Genomic DNA, 23,977 nt, shown 5'->3' with positions numbered 1-23,977 from the left:
AGAACCCTCAGTGGCATTAGGAAGAACATTGCCAGGAGGTCTAGTAAGATGATCCTTCCCCTTCTGATGACACACACCTTGAGTGCTAGGTCATGTTCTGGGCTCCCCAGTACAAGACAGATAGTCACATAGCAGACTGAGAATGGCCTCCAGTAAAGGGCCACAAAGATGATTAAGGGATTGAGAATCTGTCATATAGGGAGAGGCTGAGACACCTGAGAGTCCTCAGCCTGGAGAAGAGAAAGCTTACTGGAATGTGACAGAGGGGAAGATGGAACCAGAGTCTCAGGAGTGTCCAGTAAGAAGATAAGAGACTGAGCACAAACTGAAATGACAGAAATTACCTTTAAATATGAAGGGAAAAAAAAAAACAACACGCTTTTTCACTGTGAATGTAACTGGAAACAGATAGATTGTGGAGTCTCCATTCTTATATATATTCCAAACCTGGCTGGACAACATCCTTGACAATATTCTCTACCTGATCCTGCTTTGAACAGGGGCATTGGACTCAGTCTCCAGAAGGCCCTTCCATCTGGAGAAATCATTGGACTCAGCAATTCAAAATTTAATTATTCTGGGATTTTTGTGAATCTGTGATTCTTCAAGAGATATGTGTGTGATAGCACCAAAAGTCTGTGATTCTTCAGGAAGTGTGTGTATGACAGGCCCAAAAGTAATTTTTACCTATCATAAATGAGCATTTTTAACATAGATTTTACTGCAAAGAATGACTGGGCAGAAGTACCTATCAGAAAGCATTCATCATTACAGAGTGGCATTCTTTGAAGAAGAAAAAGAAGAAAAAAAAAATCTGATATGTTTCTTGTCAAGATCAGATATATTAACTGTTTTCTTTCATTTATCTACAGTTAGTATTTTTCTAAAATTCCCACAGTTCTGTCATTAAAACAGTCATAGAATGCTAGTGTTTTTAGATAGGAATAAGAGGAAGTATTTCTTTAGTTTTAGTTAGAATTATCTTCCATAGGAAAATTTTAATTATGTCCATAACATAATTTAAAAAATAAGATTGCCACAGATTTTTGACAATGAGAAGTTAGTTTATCTAAGTGGGCAGATACAATGAAGGAAGACAAGGTGCCTGGTGTTCAACTCAGTAAATTGCTTAATCATAGCTTTTCTAAGCTTAAACCAATTAAAAGTTCTTTTTCACAAGGCTCATCCTTCTTTTTATGTGTTGACCTACTTTTTTTTTTTCCCATTTTTTTATGTAGCTGTTTGCATACTAAAAACTTTATAGAAGCTTTATGAACATGATCCTGTATATGCCTGTACCCTGAATGTACATGGAAATTTCTAGTAAGATGAGTCACTGTGATAGCTCGTTTGAGATGGTGTTATTATTTTTATTTTTTGATTATTCTATTGCTGTAATGGCTAGCATTTAAGGCAATGAGCTAGACTGGCAGTGAATCAGATCACTATTACTTCAAACATCATTTAAGAAGATCTACTTTTTATTATTTATATAGCTCCATAGTTCATGGTGCTACATAGAACAAATCAAAGACAGGTTCCCTGCCCCCTAAGAGCTTACAGTCTAGGCAAGTACAAGAACAACAGGAGGAGATAACACAAGCAGGGGACAGAGAGGGGTAGTAAATGAAAAGAAAGACAATTAGAGTACAGTCACATGAAAAGCTAGCATGTTTATCTTGGTCGATGCAAATTGGGGAGATGAGGTTCTTGAGTGATTTTATTTTTGATTAGAATTACATTTTATAGGAAAGGCAGAAGTAAAGGGTTTTGAAAATAAATTCAAAAGTGTCAGACTTGCTTGTAGGAAGGCAGAAAGGCAAGACTGGAAGGGAACAGGACACTAACATACTTGAGGTTGGAAAGTTAACAATCCTGGATGTTAGACAAGTTAAACTCAGTGACCTGTTCTCTTCCTACACATCTTTGAAAATATGACAAAAAGTCCAATTTCCTCTGTACACCTAAACACAAGCTGCTCTTATTTTGCCTTTAATATTTTATCATTACACGTTTGGCTGAGGCCTTTAATATTGTATCACTAGACATTTGGGGATGTGTTGGACAAACTCTTGATTCCTCTGAAGTAGGAATTTTGACACTGCTTTTCAGTATTTCAGTTATATTTTGTGGTTGTTGATGCATTTTGAGACTCAAAACACTTCAGAGACTATGTTAAGTTGTTCCTAAACTACTTGCTATTTTTTTAAATATCCTTTTAACAATAAACATATAAAATTATTTTATAGCATTATCTTTTAGATCTTTGCATGCTGTTATCTCTTCTCATGACCCCTTTTCCCTGAAAATGTTAAGACTTTGTAGAACATCAGGGCATTTCTACTACTTCCATCTGAGGCTTTAGATTTTGGTGAGGTTTTTTCTTCACAAATTGTGTCTTCTCCATTCTGAAATAGTAAATAGTTAGTATAGTAGTACTAAACAGTGGTTTTTTGAATTTTTTCGAAGACTCTGTGGGTGAAACCAGAAATGTGCAGAGCCTCAAGTAATATAAACATGAAAGAAAAGGTTCTTTCAAATCTACACTGAATTCTTCAACTGAAAATTGAGATAGAAACTTCAGAAAGTAATACCTCATACAAAACCTGCCAGATGCTCCCTGGATATGTTTCTATTTGTGTTTATGTAATAGGAGAATAGTATGAAATGGCTTGCTAATGTCTACATTCATCTAAATCCTCATTTACTATAAAACACTACGTTTTTCTTGATTTCATCCAACTGTTTGGCTCAGAAATTTCACTGCCAGTCCTTTGTAAATTAGACTTATCAATAAAGTAAAAGTTTGTGGGGGTTTTGTAATTTACTCTGTAATATCCGTGTAGTTATCTGTTGCTATAAAATCATGCTGAGGCAACCTGAAAATCTAACTTGTGTGTCTTGAGAATCCTTAAAGATTATAGATGTCTATCTTCCCTGACACAGATAAAGAGTTTTGTTGGGTTTTTTTTCTTAAAAAAAAAAAGCCTGCTCAGTTTTTTACTTCCAATCTTTATCCATGAGGTAGTACCACATAACTGAGTTACAACTGCTTCAAAAAGATTTCTCTGCAGTAGCATTCAAGGTCAATCAGAGAAGCACCCATCACCCTGTCCTGGGAAACCAACAGACTAATTGAACTATCACGTGAAACCACATGAAGTAGTTATGCACAGATTCTGAACTTTCATGAGCCAGACACCCACTTGATTTTAACTTGTGAAGTTCCATTGATTTTAGTGACCCTATAGAAATTACTACTACCTGAGTATTTGGAAATTTTGGACTAGCCATTCAGAGACCTTTCAATATGAGGAAGTTTTCTTCAGAACTGAAGATTTTCTTCACAACAGTGAGGGGGAAATGAGCCAATGAGCTTTCTGGAGTACAAAACTACTAGTAGTATTTTCTACTACTTTCAGGATCAACACTTTATTAGTAATTTTTCCTTAAATATCTTATTTTTCTGTGAAAAATACAGAAATAATTACTAATGCACAACAAAGTACCAGAAAGCATTACTGTATGATTTCTTTATTATTTTTTTTAAAATGTCATTAGCCTACGATAAATCTGTGGAGCCATGCATTTCTATTCTTGATCTTAAACACAAATCTTCAGTTATTGTGCATATTTCCCTTAATAATGAAAGGCTGAAATTCTCACTGAAATCTTAATTAAACCACACCACTTCTGTGTAAGGATTTTTTTTCCTTGGGGGACTTTGACCCAATAAAACATACTCTCCATTCACACTTACTTTGGCTCACATAAAGCTTAATGAGAGCTAGTTGTGTGCATCAAGGTGAGAATGGAATCCTGCTTATTTCAGCACCCTTAGTGGAGAAAAGAAAGATTTGTTTGAATATAATACACCATTTTATTACATGATTTTACAAATTTTATTGTAAATCATCAATCAAATCCAATAGCCAATTTTTTTCCATTCCAAACCATCATAATTAGGACTTTTCATTGTCTTGTACGACAGTTACTTTCTTCCCCTTAGCATTTTAAAGAATTAACTTAAACTTAAATATGTATTATGTAAGTATACTCATTTTCTGAATCTTTGCTGAAGGTATTTTTATGTTGTTTATACTTCAGACAAAGATAACTTCTTTGTTATCACATACATGGGGATGAAACTCTCACAAATATAAGAGAATTTGCTTTCTCAGTCCCTGTTCATAATGAAAATGGCCAGCTCAATCTCTATGAAGATTTATGATAACCAGGTAGCAGACACAAACCTCCCCCTTCCCCCCAAATTTCATGACATAATTTCTACAATTTGAATGATATACCTGTGCTAGAAAGATGGTAAAATTAAATTAAGTCCAAGTAAACAAATGCTTATATTACTCACCAATGACTGATTAGCTATGATAATTTTCAATGTTTTTTTAAATTAGTCAAATGAATTATGTTCCATATAAAGACTATGTTCATAACCTGTTTTGGTTGACATAACATTCCTACGTAGACCATCCTATAGTGGTGTTTTTTTTTTGAGATGCAAATAAATTTACAGTAGACAGAGGTGAAAGATTCAGCATCTGTAGGGCAATATTTCAAAATGTTATGTCCAGGAACTCACCACAGACAGGATATATAAATTAGCTTTGAAGCAGCTAAGAACCAGATCCTGCAAAATCTTATCACAATGTGCTATACTGGCTTCTCTCGGAAATCCCAGCAAACTCTTTTGCCACACACATTTAGTGGCAAGAATTGGCAGGATAGGGCACCAAACTGAGGCTAAGTACCAGTACTGACAGAAAGTACTGTACATATGTTGCTCAAATTACACAGCAAAAACAAAACAACTAAAACTGACATAGTTTTAACGCTTTTTTTTTTTTAATTTTGTGCATTGGATTCAAACAGCAAACTGAGTGCACTTTAAATGTTATCACAATGTGGTCAAGAGGTCTGTGTCTTTTACCATTTACACACAATTGTTCACGACAGCATGTTATCAGCCTAGTGGAAACCAGGGGTGTAGTATGGTAAGCAGTGGTGGTAGTGCACCTATTTTTTATATTATCTAACTTGAAAATATGTCTCTTCTAAGATTCCTTTTTCTTGATAAAAATAGTTTTCACCAAACGTTGGTGGTGCACACGCACTACCATTCATGCTTGGCATCACACCCCTGACAGAAACACATGTTCTTATTTTGTTGATAAAAAGTATTACAAAAATTTCCATACAAAAACTATTTTCATAGAAATCTTGCATTTCCACAAATAAACCTGAACATTTTTTTTTGAAAAAAAACTGCTCAAGAATTTTGTTCATTTAGTACTGTGACTGTATTGAAAAATGCAGTCCTCCTTAAAGTTATCCACATACACTTCTTTTACGTGACCCATCCCTCTCCCAACATTAGCGAGAATTGCACAGGCTCCATTGAGTTCAATTAGTAGCAGGAACAAGGCTTTCAAAACCCATTCAGGCTAAAATGCAAGCCCTCTATGTGTGAAATACACTGCTTCCCACCCCCCCTCCCTCTCTTCACAATTAAAGAAAAAAAGTAATTGCTTATATCTAAATGTTTTAAGATACATTCCTTTGTACTAAGGAAACTTTCATTCATCTAAAAATTGGGTCAAAATTATGTATTTTTTGTTGTTGTTTTATAGATCAAAGTTCCAGCCCAGGTAACTTTAAGTTACTGATTTTTTTTTTAGTTGTTATATATTGACTTAGTTCAGTGACACAGACAGTCCAAAAAGCAGGCGAGCATCATCATATTTATCGTTCTATTCATGGGATTCATGTCTCTTCACTTTAACATTTCTCCCACTCAGGAAGCTCGTATCACCTATCCAGATAGTAGTTTCAGTCTACCAGCAGTTACCAACTCTTCTGCACTTGGAAGTTCAGAAAAGCATATGGTTTCTTGTTCCACTACAGTTCTGAGACATTACTTTTACTAGACTCCTTTCGTAGTTAGTATTGTCTTGGACATTTATTCTCCATCTCCTGGCAACCGTTGAACTTCAAAAGGAACCTGTAATTTCTCACTGAGACTGCATTTGAAACCAGCCACAAAACTCACATGGAACATTCATTCATTCAGAATGGTGGAAACCCATGATGAACAGTGTAACCCCGCATAACTTGGTTGATCCATGATGCTTGTGATTCGAGTCTGGCCATTGCAACTGCTGAGATCACAGAGTCTCTAGTTCATAGACACAGCGGCATGAGGTAACTCATTTTATTTTGCACAGGTTGCATATTTCCACAGGAAACATTCTCGCAAGGTTGTTTGGAAAAAAGACGACAGTTTGTGCTTGGGGTATTTGGCTTCCCAGCTCTATGCCATGGTTTCTTTACCTGGCAACCTTCTGTCGTTAAAGGTGTGCATGTTGATAACTTCTTCTGTTTTCACAATAACGGGGGCCTGTGGCTTGTGTTTTAATCGACGCTGACACTTCAGAGACATCCTTAGCTCCTCCATCATAGCACTACAGAAGGACCTCTACAGAGGGAAATAGAGGAAAAAGAAAAAAATAACAAAAAAATATAAGAAATGTCCTGCTGCAATGTCTAGAAACAGATTCACTCTACTGGCACAGTCTTATCAGTGCTGTAAGTTTGCTTTGTCTCATCCTGAAGCTCATAAAAAATTGTCGTCTTTTAAGTATTCATCACATAATAATTAAAATGACTTACCAAGCTGCAATGACTCAGTGAAAAAATCACTTTGTTTCTACAATTATTTATCTGGCAGCTACTGACTATGGATGCATAGGATACATAAAAACATTTCAAACAGCTGTTCTGTTAACATAGGTTAGTCATACAAGATAACATCTGAATGTATATTAGATGTTCAGTAAAATCTCCTTGCCCATATTTAAAAAAAAAAAATTCATTTCTATGTGATTTAAATAGCTGTTCCTCAACAAAACAAGCCTTAATATGGGGAGTTTACCTGCAATAATGTTTAGACACTGTTAAAATACAGACCCATTACTGAAAACTGATATCTACTCTATTCTTTTTAATATCTTCTGTATTCCAACACTTCTTCTACTACTGACTCTCATGTACAGAGCCTATTATTAGAAAAACGGTATATTAACTTGTTTTCATCAAAAACTAGATCCTCAAAGCCCATTTTTTATTTAACAGTGGAAGATAATTTGAAAAGTAAAATAAAATCTCTTTTATTCCATCACTCTGAATTCTCAGCTGCTAATAGTGTGATCAGCAGCCTCTCCTTAGTGTGAGAATAGGAGTTTGGAAGAGGAATCTCAGTTTTGGGGTCTGTAAATTAACCACTTCTATCATATACTTTAACTTAGATGTTTTTCAGCTAATGAAGAAATATATTAACTAAATAACACATCCTGGAATCTGAGATGTTATGACAAGTCTCTGACAATTGCTCTCACACAGGGCAAATTTGAGGTATAGTCTAGCCCAATGCATTTTGCTTTCTTAATAACTAAACTCCAGTCAAGGGAGATTATCTAGAAAAAAAAAAAGTAATAAAAAAAAGAAAACAAAAAGATAGAGTACCCAGAATTACTGTAAATACCTCTTGATCATTGTTTGATTTTGTGTGACTAGTGGCAGATCATCAGTTAACCTGTAACTGTCTAATTTATCTCCAAAACCAAGAACTCTGCTTTACTTGTAAACTACTACATCTCCTTTATTCATACAAACCTGGAGTTTGGAGATTATATCCAGAACATATTTAAGCACCTCACCCTACTTAGTTCTTTGGGAATCTAAAAGGAAACTATGTTTATCAAAATGTGCATTCAGCTTCCAACCTCCTGAAGGCACTCTGAGCAGTAAGACTCTCACTTTTCCAGGTTAAAATTTGTAGGTTTTTCATTTGGCAATAGTCAGTAGAAATTCTGTTAAACACATTGGTGCTTGGTTTAGTTCTGGATTCCATCAAAATTCACACTCAAGTTCTCCATGTGTAAGGTTGTCAATGTCACAGGTGTCCTCTGAAAAGACCTAACAAATCAAGTTTCTCAAAAAAAAAGTGGCAACTAAAAAAGAATAACATGTGACAGACATAACTATAGTCTTCTGTGCAGCCATTCGTCAGCTGGAGCAGTAGAAGTTAATGTGAGACATATTTGAGAGTGTCAATTGACTTCTGCTGGAGGATATTTAGGCTTCAGTGCCTCAGTAAAGTCTGTCATGTAGAGGCATTACACCGTGTCAAGGTAAAAATACTTGAAGTTTTCACCTACTTGTCCTGTTCCACTTTGCATGGAAGAAATTAACAGAGGCAGAGCAGGAAAAAGGGAGAGAAGAAGAATATGGGACATTCTGCAGATCAGGTATTAGAGCACAGAGCAGCAGAGGAAAGGCTCACATGGTAGTTCCTGTTTCAGCAATGACTTCAATATTTCAATGGAAAATTCTGTTCAATGCAGAAGAGTGCAGACATGAGTTCTCTCAGTGATGGCTTAGAGCTGAATCTGAATCTCCCAAATCTTCAACAAATGTCCTCTTCTCTAATCCTTTGCATGGATAAGGGAATAGACAGGTGGGAAGGAAAGGGTAATTTTACTCTGGCTGTGATACTCTTCCTTTCGAACATTCTTTTCTCCCAATGAATTTGAAATAAAGGAATGACACCTTACTCAAGACATAAAGGGTCTCAACACCTTCAACCAAGAAAAGTTTAATCTGTGCATCCAAAGGAAAGGAAAGTGTATCTCTTTGGTGCAGTCAAGCACAAGTTCTTCAGAGGCTGAAGTTCAAGACGAAGTTTGTAATTTCCAGCTGGCACTTCTGGCTGGAGTGAATACTGCAATGGACACTCATTAGCAAACCTTTTGTAAATGTTCTGGTGCACTGGGCTGACCTCCAAGAAAGAATTTAAGGCTTCCACTGTGTGAATGAAGAGGATAGAATTTCTAACTGAATGGTATGAGCTGTAATATACCAGATTTTCATGCCTAAGTATCTATGCTTAGCATTGTGTAGAAAGCAGGGAACGGTACGTCCTTCTTATCCAGCTGTGCTTTGAAAGAAAATATTTAATTTTCTTAGATTTCCTCTTTTTCTATGAAAGTGGTGTTGCTTAACATTCAAACTGCACTTCTGATTATGAATCTGAAATTAACCCTGAAATCTTTCAAAATGGCAAGATTTAATTTAGTATTCCCTAATGGCTCAAAGGCTAAATTGCTAAGGCTTGCAGATCTTGGCATTTTCACTATGTGGAGAATCTACTACATAACTCAGGAATTTCATGGGGAATCCATTAAGAAGAAAATACTGCAACTCTCAGCATTACCACCTCCAGTCATTATATGGCTCTCACTTCAGGAATCAAAGTCCTAACTGAAAGATCAGGAGGAGCAAAATCCTAAATTTAAAAATAATGCATTAGCACTTAGCACATTAAAGACTGTGTCCGCTGCCTTTTTTTTTGCCAAGACATCTAGAATGAGTGTCAAAATAGAGTGAATCTGTTTCAAGATGCATGAATCCACCAAAACCTTTTGTAAAGGTCTGCAAACGCTTACCAAAGGGTGTAAATTTTTAGGTAATATCAGTAGGAACAGGATTACAATTGATAGCCAGGAGGAAAGAAGATACCTGGACTTGATGCCAACATTGAGAAATACCCTGAAAATTAGATCTTGGGAAACTTGCCAACAGGTTTTATCTGAGAATCTTCCCTGGATCTGAAAACTAATTAAATGAGAAATGTTGGCAAGACTGACAGTCTTAAAAGTGTAGCTAACACAATTTCGAGATAATTATTTTATTTAGAAAATTCTTCCATTCTTTGTTTCCAAGTTATTTTGTACATATTAAGTTAATGGGAACCTCTCTACATACCGTCTGTTAAAACAAATGATCTTATACTTCAGCTACTGAGATTTTAACGTATGCTCTGTATTTAAAAATATCAAATACCTGAAGACAGTAAACAGTATTAGCTCCCAGACCGTACCATTATTTTGGTAATTGAGTACTGCGTAAGAGAAATATTACATGTCTTTGGGTTTTGTTGTTCAAATTTCACTCACTGTATTTTAAAAAGTCATGGCCTGGATCCTTATTCTTCTTTGGGTTCTGAGAAATATCAGGAAGAGTTTTCCCACATATTTCAAAATCATGTTCTAAAAAGGTTACCAAAGGATTACTTTATATTTGACCCTTTTTTTTAACACAAATACTATTCTTGTCTAATTTCAGTTCCAATCTGTGTACAGTCTCCATTTTCTGTACAGTTAAACTCTGTGTTCTTTCACTGTTAGAATGTGAGTTTTGGAATAATAAGAAAAATTTTGATAACAAGCAAATGACATTTTCAGATATGATTTTAAAAAAAATATAATCCAATATCTCGATACTGAATTCAATTGACCATTCAAATTGCTATGGAAAATTAGTGAAATATTAACAGAACTTAAATCAGTTAAATTTCAAAACTGTTGTCAAAAAACCCCTACTGTCAAAAATATCTGTTTCAAAACAGGTTAAATTTCAAAACTGTTGTCCATCATGAAACCGAGCACTTTTAGTATATATTACAAGATTTTCCACTTAACTCAAAGAAAATAACCTTTTGACCCCAACTTACCTTTCACACTGCGGGCGTAAGAACATCGGTTATTATTGATTTTTCACCAGCCCTTACAAAATCGTAAGTTGTCTTCTTAAATGTTACCAGAAAGTAAATGCTGCCTCCAAGTCATCTTAGATATAATCAAATAGTGGAAGAGTAGAAAGAAGGCATAGAGTTCTCTAAACAATAGCACAGCTAAGTGCAAATTTTGTTGCAGCAAATCACTACAGAACATCAGAAAGAAAGAGCTGCCATTCTAAGTTGAGAGTTCAAGTGTACAAAAGAAAGTATTAATCAGAACTGTAATACTTAGCCTTATAACACAAAGCAATTCTGAAAAACCTCATCTTAAGAAGACTAAGGACATAGCTGATAGCTCCTTCATTGTTTTCGACAGCTGACAGCTCACAAGTCATGTAGAATCAAGGTGATAATTTTATGAAATGTTATCACTGTTTACAATGTATTTAAATAGCTTGTATATGGCTTTACTGCCTGAGGAAAAAAAAAGATATGTTTGCATGTATATATTAATTTGAAAGGAAGAAAATATTTAAACTGTTTTCATTGTATTGCTTTATAGGAATTTAGAAAGCTAATTAGAAATCATATTATCACAGAATTATCAGACTATCACCATAGATTTTGCTTTTAACAGCCTGAAAAGAGCAACAGAAAGACAGGACTGGCATGTCTGAACTACTCAGCATTGATATAAGTAAATCATATTTAGTGTGGTTTACATATAAGAATCTCCAGTCACTTGCTGTTTTAATTTTTTTCCCTCTGATGCAGTTAATAAAAAGTTGACTGTCAACATTCAATAAAAAACTGTAAAATTTACTCAAAATGGTGTCACATATTATTTGAAATCCTGTTTAATTTTCTTAAAGCAAAGTAGCAGCTGTAATTCTGCACTTGTCATGTTATGGGTCAGTGTTCTAGCATCTAGTAGGATATATGAATCAAACTGGTTTTTGTCTTCTAGAAATTAACTGAGAATGAATGCACAGCCCTACCCTGACCCTCCCTCCTAATCAGTTTCTGCTTCCATATGCCAGTTCTCCAGGGATTTTGAATGTATACAGGGAAAACTTGTCAATCTTAAACCCTTGAGACAGAAACATGCATCCTACCAAAATGCTGACTTAGTATCACAAAGAAACAAACAACTAGTGGAATGAAAATAACCTCAGAAAAAGAGAAATCATTTAATTGTTGTTTAAGTATTACCACTTCAAAAGAAGTTAATGTGTATTTCAAACAATCAGATTTTTAAGTTGCTTAGTTATATACCTAGTTTTAGACAGGATATTGACTGAAGGTTGTACACATATATATGCACACACATATATATCTACATACAGGTAATATGGTTGTATTAAAAATATTTGCCAGAGATTTTTCTGACGTAGTCCATAACAAGTATAATGGACAAATGGACTGCAGACTAAGTTAACATCAATTGGCTGAATACATCACCAACATATTCTCAATTTCAGATTCAGCAATTATTGCTTTTTCGGTACAATTAGAATGAGCAGCCATTTTAGGAAGTCATTTTCAGGCCAAAATGTATGAGAGATTTCATAACATACTCAGATAAAGACAATAATATGAAGCAAAATGAAAAGTTTAATTCTGTAAATTAAGCTTTGCTTCCATGATAGTATCTATGTAGTCAAGACCGGTAAAGTTGTTCCAGACATCTCGATGAAGAATGAGGTGCTTCAGCCTGTAACTGAATTGAATGCTGATTGTTGTAAGACTTTTCTAGCTATTTTATGGAGCGGATCAACAGGAATCTGATGGGACTGGCCCTTTCTGCAACAAAACAACACTGAAATAATTTGTGGGCTGAAGTGCTTGTTGAGTTTTAGAGTTATACAGTGAACTTAGATGACATACAGGACCTCATTGCAGGCCACTTCTAGCATACACAGTTAGTGTCTCCCAGTGGGACAGTAAGACTCCAGCTTGTCTTAAATAAATTATCAGTGGTGCCCAAAAAAGCAATTCAGCCACTCTCAAAGTCTAAAATTTATTTCCTGACAAAACAAAAAGCACTCCAGTGGATGACAGAGACTTCTGGTAAAGCAACTCTGAGTCCATTTAAAGTCCTCTATCTAACTTGGTTTCCAGTCTGAGTGCACCCTGACACCTACACTGTTTCCTGTGGCTGATGGGGAACTTCTAACAGTGCAAAAATCTCTTTCAAAGGTGGCCTTGTTTAGCTCTGCCAGCAGCCTTTCTGGCCATCGCACTGACCATGATGTTTTTCTGACTCACCTGTGGACCTAGGCTGGGGCAGATGAGATTGCACTTGTTCCTCTCAGAGAAATCCCAGAGGATGACATAGGGCAATTGCTCATCAGCCCTGAGGGCTCTCTTTCCTGTAGGATTCCACAAGGTTTCATCCTGTCATCTCTCCTTTCAACATGTATATGAGGCCACTGAGGAGATAATGAAATAATTTGGGCTGTGGTGTCATCAGCACGCAGATGATACACAGTCCTACTCTCTTGTCAGACCAGGATGGTGCAGTCATTTTGCACTTCCAGCACCTGGCTGAAATAGGGGAATGATGATGGCTTAATCCCAGGGAGATAGGTGCTATGTTGGACAAGTAAAGGGAAGCATTCGGAAGATATTAGCTAAACTTATTATTCAGTTCCACCTCTTGCAAAAGAGGTTCACAGTCTCAGATTTCTCCAAGTTTCCAAGTTCACTTCTGGGTTTTCAAATTAGATCAGTGGTGGTAAGTACTATTTGCCACTTGCGTTTCAATAATTGACAATAATTTCTACGAGTGTGAAGCTTGTCACACCAGAACACATTACTGAAGTCCAATGTCCCTGGACAATGGCTACACATGACTATCATGTGTTTATTAAGTGTTATAGCAATTCATAAGTTCTTCAGTCATGAAGCTGTCACTGAGCAAACAACAGAATATATGGTATTGCCTATCTGATTTAGAATAATATCCAATGTGATATTATAATGGTTCTGTATGCTGCAATCACAGCTGTACAGGGTATTTCTCTGCCTTTTAGCAGAGATGTTCATGACTGCACTGAAATTAGCCACCTGAAATCATGCACTCTCAGCCACTGGATGTGAAAATTAATCCACCTGTTAAATAATTTTTGATCCTTAATCTAAATGCATTCTCTGTCCAAGTAAGGTCAGGTTTGTTATCTCCAGGCATTCTGAAAGGAAGTTATGATACTATGCAATTAATCTTTTGGAGTACAAATCTATCTCGATTAAAATACTGTATATAACACCATACAGTTCAATTTGAAAATAAATAGCCCATCTTGCAGAAACATTTTAGAAGGTAAATACAACCTTTCTTACCTTAATTCAGCTCTATCTAAACAGCTTTTTAAAAATTTTTACTGAGATAAAGTCCACTGTACATTATTCACTGTAAAAATTTATACTAGTTTCATAGTTCAGTGTGATAGTATAAGCTTAACGTAAAATATGGCATGGCCTCAAACCATATTGAACAGAGAGAGACTATTGATATTAATTTAATGGCAACATTTTCTACTGTTTGGAAACTCTATTATAGTCATATTGCACTACATAAAATTAAAATGGTTAGCATTCGTTTCTCTATAATTACATAGTTTCATCTGGCGGTCTAGGATATTTTTTCAATCTGAAAGACAGCTGGAAGTGCTTGTTCTTACTTTGCTGACATATCCAAAAGTCAGAATAATTTAAATCAGATGAACTAAACTGCATTTTCTACTACACTTAGCTATAGCATGGCTGATTAATTTAAAATGTAAAGATTAATATTTCTATATTAAAATATTTATATGCATGATATGTTAAAGTAGTGTTTAGGGCAAGACAGTGAAAAAATATTATAAAGATTCAGTGTTATGTAATCTGACATATATTTCCATGAGAATGAAAAAAATTATTTTCTTTTCTTAGGAATCAGTCATTATATAATGTGAATGTTTCTTTCTTCAGATGAGTGAAAGTGAACTGTACTTGATATAAAATAAATGACATGTAGAAGTTTCAAAATATTTCTTATACTTGTCAAACAGAAAATATTCCATAGCACAGATCTGTAATTTAAGCCCTGATCTTCAACTGAATATCCATGGAGCGATAGTGAGCCTCCGGAAATCATATTCCTACATTTGTACTTGTGCAGTGGTGAGCTTTACATACATTTCTAACCTTCCCATTGTTTCTTTAATGACATAAGTTAAGATATTGAAAACACTTCAGAAACAAGATTCATTACCAAACAGATATTGTTTGAGATGTAATCAAAAAGCAAAATATGTTTATAGTTTTTAATATTTTATTGATTTTTAAAATGCCACAGTCAGTCAAGTTTTTTTCCACTTTTTCCATTCTTGTCTTTTCATATCTTTTTTTTTTTTTCCTGTGAAAGCTGCAGGGTGTTGTCAGTTTGATTTTGGTTTTGGGGGGATTTCTGTTTGATTTTGTTGTTTTTTGTGACAATTCTTTCCATTAGAAAATTTCCTCTAATATGTACTTAGGTGGATTCCAAAAGGTCATTTAATTATAATTAATCCCTCAATTTCAAGTAATTTGTACACTTATACATGCAAAAAATAACCATACAAGTCTATAGATCCACACACACTGCTCAGGGCAGTACAGGATGATTCCCAATTTTCCAACAGCATATCTGCACAATGCATTGTGCTGAAGTTGGGAAAACATTTCTTTTTATTAGCTCTCAGAGCTGCAGCTGTTTTTCCCAGCCAACATTAAAAATTCTGAGGTTACTTCACTACAGAATGTGAAATGACAGTATAGACTACATCACGGACTATAGATTGTATGAAAGTTACTTGAAATATAAATCCCAAAGTTTTTACTTTGATTTACCAAGAATACCCACACTCTTTTGTTTATTGTAGCCTGAGGAACAGGCTTTTCAACTTTAAAATCTTTTGAACTTGCCTCCTCCTGGAAAGAAAAAAAAAATTCACTAGGCTGGGATTTACTTTGGGATTGTTCCAAACCTATTATAACTTACTGTACCAAATATCAAAGACTTTTGATATTAAATTATTAGAAAAGTTCTCTGAACTCCAAAACCACTGACATAAATGCATTTTTTGAGAAAGTAATGGAAAAGGCTTTAATGAAAACTAATTTAGTAAAATTTAGAAAAACTGAACAAACAAAAAAAAACAAAAAAGAAAAAAACAAATAGCAAAATCAAAATGATAAAATATTCTGATAAAGTAAGAAGGGATCCTAAAAATCTTTTCATTTTTCATATGAAAATATTGCACTAATTTTGTTTTGCATTGTGGTTAAGATAACAATTAAAATAGAGGTGGAAACACTGATTTTTTAGATATTTTGTTGATAAAGAATATTTCAGTACTGATTAACATCTTCCTGGTAAGACCATTCTAGAGCAAGTTGCATGTATGCATTTTGCTCACCTCAATTCTAAAAAGAAGCATCCTAAGACATAATGAATTAAATTTATCCTGTTGCAAACAGCTTGCAGAAGGGCATTGGCAAATAAGCTCATGTTAGCATTTACACTAACTTTATGCAAATACAACAAAAACAGTTAGATCCTATCTGAGAGAAGAGTGAACAGGATGTGGTGTCAACTGTATATGCTTATAGCACAACAGCTTCTTCAGCCTAGCAGCCCTTGTCCCCTCCCCATCTCTTGAGAAGGGTGTGGGTCTACTAACATTAATAAAACCATGTTTTGAGGTAACTTCTCAAGCCAATGCCACCTTCTCCAAAGAAATCATGACCAGGTAAAAGGACAACCATCTTCAAGGGTGATGACAAGCAATGTTCTATATTTTCTTGACACTCCCTTCATCCTAAAGTTTTCAGCAGTGCCGACATAGTTTCTACCGCACAGATGACGCTTACAGCAATATGTAGTCACTGTGTGAAGGTGGTATCAAAATGGAAATAAACTCATAGAAGACTTAAAAAAACCCAAACAAACCCACACAAAAAAAAAACAAAGGAAAGATCAACAAATTCTCAAACTAGGAATCATGAATATATTTTGCTAAATATTAATGGTCTTCAAGGTCAATGTTTTCCCTATCCTTTATGATAATGATTTAAGCTATACAAAACTAAATGTATGAAATGGACATAAACCCATAACACACGGAAACACATCAGTAAAAAAAGGACATAATAATTGTTTTAAATGGCTTCTGTTTTTAACACTGCTATTGACTGCCCTCTGAGTGCCTGTTAAAAGCAGGGAGCAGGTCATTCACCAGCAAAAGCAATTATAAAATGCAAATGACTAAGCATTTATTGTCAAGATTGTCTAGATAAAAAAGGTCTCCTTAATAATGTTTCCAAACAGATGACATAATTAGATATTTGTGTAATAAACAACAGGAAAGAATACAAGCCTTCAGCATTTTTTAGAAAGGCCACAATTAAAAAATAAGTAAGCATTGTGACATATATTCTATTAAAAAGTAACAATTAAATTTCCCTCTGAGAAATTAGAAGGCACCATCTTGTGGTTACTCCGCAGGGATTGAGCCAGGACAGCCTCTGGCCTGCCATCTCCTCCCACCCCTTCCTGCTGTCTCAACCGGAATGCCAAAATTCTGCCATAGACAAGGACAATGCTTTGTCATTCCCAATTCTTCCTCTGAAACAGATCAGTGAGATTAAGTACTAGGTAGGACTAGATGGGTTTTTTTAGCTCAAAATACACCCCAGGTTATCATATTACTCAAATGTGTGTTTGAGGTAGACAGCAAATTCATAATTAGTGGTAATCATAGAAAACCACACTTAGTTTCTAGGAAGTTTAAGATCAAATATTACCATAACCTAAAGTCTCTGCAGCTCAGTATAGTTGCATGAATTTTTTAGCCCATTAAGATCAGAATTTTCTATTATATTATCTCTAAATCAGCAAAAGCAAAAAATAGTTTGTGCAGTTTGCAAAAGTTGTCTGAAGTTTTTTGTACACAATTTATTTTGGGCAAGAGTCAACCACTGAAGCTTGTGCCATCTTCAAAGTCATAGTCTTGTATACAGGTCACAGGTTCAGCACATTTTAATTTTCTTTTTCAATAGAATCTACAGTTGTAAGTAAATCACATTTTTTAGGTAACGTGTATATTCACACCTACTAATGCTTGCTTTGAGTCCAGTCCTACTAGCTGCTCATTCATTGTACCTTGTGAGATAAACTACCCAGACTGATCTTTTTCAACTCAGTTGTGTAGCTGAGGGGTGAATTAGTTACCATACAACGTTTTGGCCTTCCTTGGGAAAAGTAGGTAAAATACAAACCAGTACCAATTAGCTATTTTTTATTGTTTTTCAATAAATTAAAAATAAATATTTCAGATGTTTAGATTATGATTTGATAACATAACTCTGGAAATATTTCATTGGTGTAATTGTTTCTGTACACTCTAAGATTTAATGCAGTATTTTGTATTATAGGAAATCCGTGTTTCATTTTATATTACTTGAAGTACTTAACAATTCAAAATTGCTGGTTTTTTAACAAGCAGACCTAGTTCTGACCTGCTGATGACTCAGTGAATCTTGAATAACCATAAATGTTAGCTGAATTGAATCCATATATTGTTCTTTTCACATCTCTCAGATCAGGATCTTCTAGAAAATACTTAGTAAATTAGGGCACTCATTTTTCAAACAAATTAGCCACAGTAAGTGTCAGGGACTGACAGCCTAACTGTGATAGCATCCAGGCTTATCTTTTAAAAAGTGTCAATAAAGAGGAATTTCTATACGTCTGGAAAGTGTTGTGGTGGCATGAACTAATCTGTTTCCCAAAAAATCTACAGCTAGCGTCATGTATTTCCTTTGGATTTTTGAGCACACCAGGAACACAGATATTCTAAACCACTTTGGTTACAAGATGCAATAGTTCTTTAGCAAATAGAACAACTTTGGCTGCTGCTTTTCTGAGCTTAACTCCATTCAAGATTTCATTTCTTCATCTAGATTGACACCAGAGGAGTGGGGTGACACTGGAAATGCTAAAAGAACATGGCTAGATTACACACTTTAAACCTGCATTGCCTCCTCAGTGGATATGCAACTGTGTATTTTGTATATGTTAGAAAGCAGACACACATGTGAATATGTCTATTTATATCCCAGGACACTCCACATATTCAGCAGATGAAGTTATCTGATTTTTTTTCCCCTTGGTTGTTAATGCAACCTTTGATCTTCCCTGTTTCTGAATGTTGACAAGCATTATACAAATGCCAGAACTATACTGTGATTTTGAAGGAAGGAAATTACAAATGTTCCCCAAAATAGGTGCCTCCTCTCTCCCTGTGGGACAACCAAGGCAGCATTACTTGCATGGTTTACTCATCCCAGCAAGGGAGATGTAGAGATTGGAGACAGTTGATAACACTGCTTACCTCCCCTTTGGCTGCCACTACTCCCTCTCCTTGGCAAAGGGGATCTTCTACATTTGGGGAGAAGGGAAGATGTTCACTGACGCTCTGTGGGTGCTGAGAGGAGAGTGGGTGAGGGGATGTTGGGGTAGACTATGTGTAGAGATGCTGGCTTCATGTTCCTGTTAATTTCACTCCATAAGTTAAGTTCTGCTGATGTTTTAGTGATCTCGTGACATCAGAGTATGTGGGTGTAGTGGGGAGAGAAGTCAAGGTGAAAGACTGGCAGCAAGGAGGGGAAGAGAGAGACCTGACTCTTTCAACTGCTTCAGATTCACTCCTAACATTTTTAAGTATCTCAATACTTAAGGAGGTATTTCTGATACAAGTAGTGTTAAAATGTCTGATACCTCCAGTCTTTACTCTCTCTCTCTCCATAATTAAAAAGAAAAAAAAAAAGCAAATGATAAAAAATAAATGAAACAAACCCCCAAATCACCAAACCAAAAGTCTTAGAGAATTGTCCTTAAATAAGAAGTTTCTTTTTGCTTCCTCACACAAATTCCACCATGCTATCACTACGATGTGATATGCATTCACACTCTGCAAAATACTGAACTCATGTTACAAGGTTACTATCAAAACAGTGTTGTTTTTCTAAGTGAGTGGTTGCTAAATATCTTGAAAACCTAAATATCCTGAAAAGATAAACCAAATTATACTGATATCCATATGAATTCCATATTCACTTTAGGAATGCATAAACATTATTTAGACTTAACATGAGTTACTTAACTGACATCTTTTTCCTTACAAATCCATTTCAGAAACATAACATTCCAATAGCATGTTAAAAGAAAGAATCAGTCTGTAGTCTCATAAAGAGAAGGATCTAAATGATCTTTTAACAATTTAATAAAATGTACCCATATTCAAACTGTGTTTAGGACTTTGTAACCTTACTCCGCCTTTGTGTGTATTAGAAAAAACCTCTTTAGCAATACATTTTTAACAGGACAATTGCATACCAAAAAGGTTGCCTCAAAAAAAAAATAAAAACAATCTGCAAATTTTCTGACTAATAATTCGAGTTACAAAAACTCACCAGTAGCATCTGGAAAAATACCAATATAAACATAGCTGTTGAATTTACTACTGCTTTTATTAAATTAAATTTCTAAATAGAAATACAGAAATTGCCAAAGGTCACAAGCTCCTCAAAAGGAGAAGAAGAAAGAAAAACATCTAACAAAATCCAACAGTTTCTCTCAATTTTTAAAATTCAGAATTTGCCATAGCAATAAAAAACACAGTTTGAGTTTAGGTTTAAACATGGGGACATATATATTGAAAGATTTATTTATTTATTATGCAAAAGTGATAATTTAATCTAAGAATTTCACAAGATATTACTAGTGTTGGCATAATTACAGTACTGTGGTCATATAAATTGCAAGTACAGAACAAATTCACACTAGATTTTTCAAAACTGACTCAGTTTGAAATTACAGGACATCACATCAGGAGTAAGCCCACCAAAAAATCATGCTCATGTAATCTTTTCCAGATGCTACCAGGATGACTTTGCAAGTATAAACTTCTGCAAAGAACATTTCTATGGAGACATTTTTTAGATTTTTGAGTTTGAGCTACAGACAGTTTGTCTTTTGAAAATCAGAATTATTTGTAGAAGATTAATTTGTTTCCCATTAGAGTTTTGAGTTTCTTCTTCATCCATAAAATTAACTGCAGTGAACTTCCAGGAGTAAAAAGCTGTCTTTTTTCAGGCTTGAATAAGAGGAGAAATAGTCACTTGTCCTGAAATCTGGCTACAATTAAACACATTGAAGAAAAATTAAAAGCTGTAAATGTTAGACTTTGGGTACTTCGCTGTGATCCTTTGTTATGCAAGTACTGTACTGTACAATGAAAAATCAGTATGCATCACCTACAGTACACTACCAAACACTTAAAGTATTTTAAATAATAGACCATAAATATAAAATAAAATAGGAAAAAACAATATTTACCTTTTCCAACTGGGCATTTTTTTTTGATTTATACAAAAACTCCCCCACTGCCACAAAGACAGAAAGCACCAATCCTGCTGCCAACACGATGAAGATTCCTCCAATATTTTGAACTCCCAAAGCACTGGCCTCTTTACTTTCCTCCTCTGGGCAGCCATTGCCTCTCCACCATTTCTCCTTCATCATGTGGAGCTTGCCCTCCTCTTGCAGCTGAAGAATTGCTATAGTGATCTTGTCTCTATATGGTGAACCTAAAGAGACCACACGGAACGTATATATTGCATGGGGTATATCACAAGGAAAGTTTGTTATTCCTGATAAGAATAAAATGTAATATAATACCCTAGAAAAAATATATCCTCTACAACCATGACTTATTGAAAAGCCACTTACATCTCACCACAATCACAATGTTCACATAAATATAGGCCCACATGCTCATGTCCATATAAATATAAATGCACAAAACTTGATCCAGTTGGTCTTGCTTGCAAGTCAGGCCACTTGATGAAAAAAGTCCTATCACACATGGTCCCATGGTCTCAAACGTCTTCATGGCCAACTATTATATCCAGCCAAACATTATTCATCTTTCAATTTCCATAAGGCTTTTAATTATGCTGTAGTAGATCCAACCTCATATACACAAATCTACACTGTTGCTTCATAGCTTGTTACTCTAAAGCTAATCCAACGTCTGTTATGTAACAAACGCTTTATGCTATTACTTTATTAAAAGGAGAAACAACTTATGTTTAAAGACCAAGTCACAGAAGTCTCTATTTGATAGATTGTCAGACACTTAAGATATCTTCCAAGGACATGCTTATTTATTAACAGGTAGCAATGCATTCAGGAAGATAAGGTTACGTGTGTTTGGATAACAGGGATGTAAATTAAGATATTTTAATGTATTTCTTTCTCATAATTTAGTATTTTAAAGTGACATGATAATTTTGTAGCTTTTGAATGGTTCAGTATTTCCAGGGGCAGTTCAAAGGGTAATGCTATATCTTTGCATGTCATTTGCTCTCTTTTACTTTGTATAGTGCATGAGTATTTTTCAATGAGTATTTTAAAATCTACATTAATTAATGAATAATGTCAATGGAGAAAGTGTTTCTTTTCTGAATGTTATAAAGTAAATCATATCAGTTAGAAGTGCTTTCTATGTTAAGATTTGTGTAATGTTTAAGGAGAGAACAAAGACATCATTTTTCTTCTCCTCCTTCAAAAGCTGGAACAAAAGACTCTTCATTAAAGTGGTTAAGAAAGCCCAGAAAAAAAAGGAGTAGATGAAAAGGCATGGCATCCTCTCTTTCATGTGATATGAATGCAATTCTGCAAAGAATCCCTACTCGTTTTCTTTTTGTCATAATAATGCTATTTACTAGCTGTAAAGTTTACAGTGTTTCCTTTTGCTGAGTAGTAAAATGCATTTTCATTAACTTGATACCATTTAAAAAAAATCCTTAGCATCCTTTAGAGAGATGCTGCCCATTTGACTGTATTATGTAATGTGATCAACTGTGGAGATGCTGAAAGGAAGGAATGAATAGGCTATTTTATACTATTTACGCTCCTGGGAAATGTCTATTTGCTACTGGAATTCCCTTCAATTTATTCTTTATTTCTTCAATTTCTGCTTACATATCTAGAGCTTATCATAAGAATAAAGCTGATAGCTAAGGGTTGCTGTGCCAGCATGAAAGTAAAACATAGAAAGGACCACTTATTTCAAAACATTCTGGACTTGTTCTTTATTCTAGAATATAAGATAGGAAAAGATGTCCTCAAAGTATTTAAGATGCAAGAATTTGTACTTTTGTCATCTATACTTTAGAAAAGAATGATGTTCTGTACTAAGAGCTAAACTGTGTTTACATAGGACTATAAAGGAAGTAGAAAGAAAGAAAAGCAACCTCTCTTTTACTTTCGTGTGCATGCCTATGTCACTATTTCAGACCATTCCTGATAATGCTGAAACACTGCAAAACCCTCTACTTGACACATTTCTTCAGTCAGACGGAAAAAGGAAAATGATTAGTCCACAAGAGCCTAGGGAAGTATAAGTGCATCCTATAATCTTTTGGGGATATTTTCAGCATTATACTGCCTATAAATATTTAACAACAACAACTCAAATAACATTAGTTTCTAAGAAATAATCTTGGACCCAGTTTAGGCCATCTTCTAATTTGACAGGCTGCTTTCTAATTAAGCCGATTTGCATTTCATTTCCACACTTTCTGATGGCCTAAATATAGGAAGTACCAACCATTCCTCATGTATTATTTATATATTCTAGGGACCAGATTTATACACATAGAGTTCTAGCTCATTTGAGGAACTTTAGAAATGAATTAACTGTGGAATTCATAGATAGAAACCATAAAACATGGACTAACCTTATCTGCAATTAGTTAAGATTGTGAAAAATTCAGTGCAGAAATATCTGACTTTTTTTTTCCCTCTCTTTCTGATTCCTACTGCTTTCACTTCTTTATCAAATGAAGAGGTATTCCCATAACAAACTGGGACCAGAAGTACTACAGGACATAGTCTATATATCATTTGCTTATACCACTGCAGCTGCTGTTTGCAGGAATAAGAATTTCTGCCAAAAGTATTTTAAGATCTTATAGATTATAGAGACCTCAGTGTCTTGCTATGATCAACAAGCTCGGTAAGGGACACAATAACCTCTCTCTGCAGTTACCTGCCTATAAAAACTTAAAAATGAAAATTTGCATAAAATTCTATTTTCTGAAGCTCCTGTATGAGAGTAGGATAAGAAAATCTCAGAAATACTGCAGAAATACATAGACAAGTATTCTGCCCTGAAGTCTCAGTACATAAATATTTATGTGCATAATGATACGTTTAATCATAAATTATGAACACACAAGCTTCTTTATATTGAGACTTCATTGCATACAGATTAGTATGTTGAATTC

At 34.8% G+C, this 23,977-nt stretch overlaps 1 protein-coding gene across 1 annotated transcript in view; it reads right to left on the bottom strand.

The window, feature by feature from the left end:
* Window positions 1-6,328: 6,328 nt before the first annotated feature.
* LOC104273092 (glutamate receptor ionotropic, kainate 2) overlaps window positions 6,329-23,977 on the bottom strand; it is a 175,294-nt gene continuing 157,645 nt past the window's right edge. Inside the window, exons 8-9 of the mRNA XM_009868298.1 lie at window positions 21,021-21,271; window positions 6,329-6,493 (exon numbers count right to left, since the gene is read on the bottom strand). Of these exons, the coding sequence (XP_009866600.1) occupies window positions 6,329-6,493; window positions 21,021-21,271 (416 nt within the window). The remainder of the gene's footprint in view (window positions 6,494-21,020; window positions 21,272-23,977) is intronic.

The sequence above is a fragment of the Apaloderma vittatum genome, unplaced genomic scaffold (genome assembly GCF_000703405.1).
Source record: "Apaloderma vittatum isolate BGI_N311 unplaced genomic scaffold, ASM70340v1 scaffold8084, whole genome shotgun sequence".
NCBI lineage: Eukaryota > Metazoa > Chordata > Aves > Trogoniformes > Trogonidae > Apaloderma > Apaloderma vittatum.
Note: the sequence above shows the minus strand (reverse complement) of the source record. Positions and strands in the feature narration are given on the sequence as shown.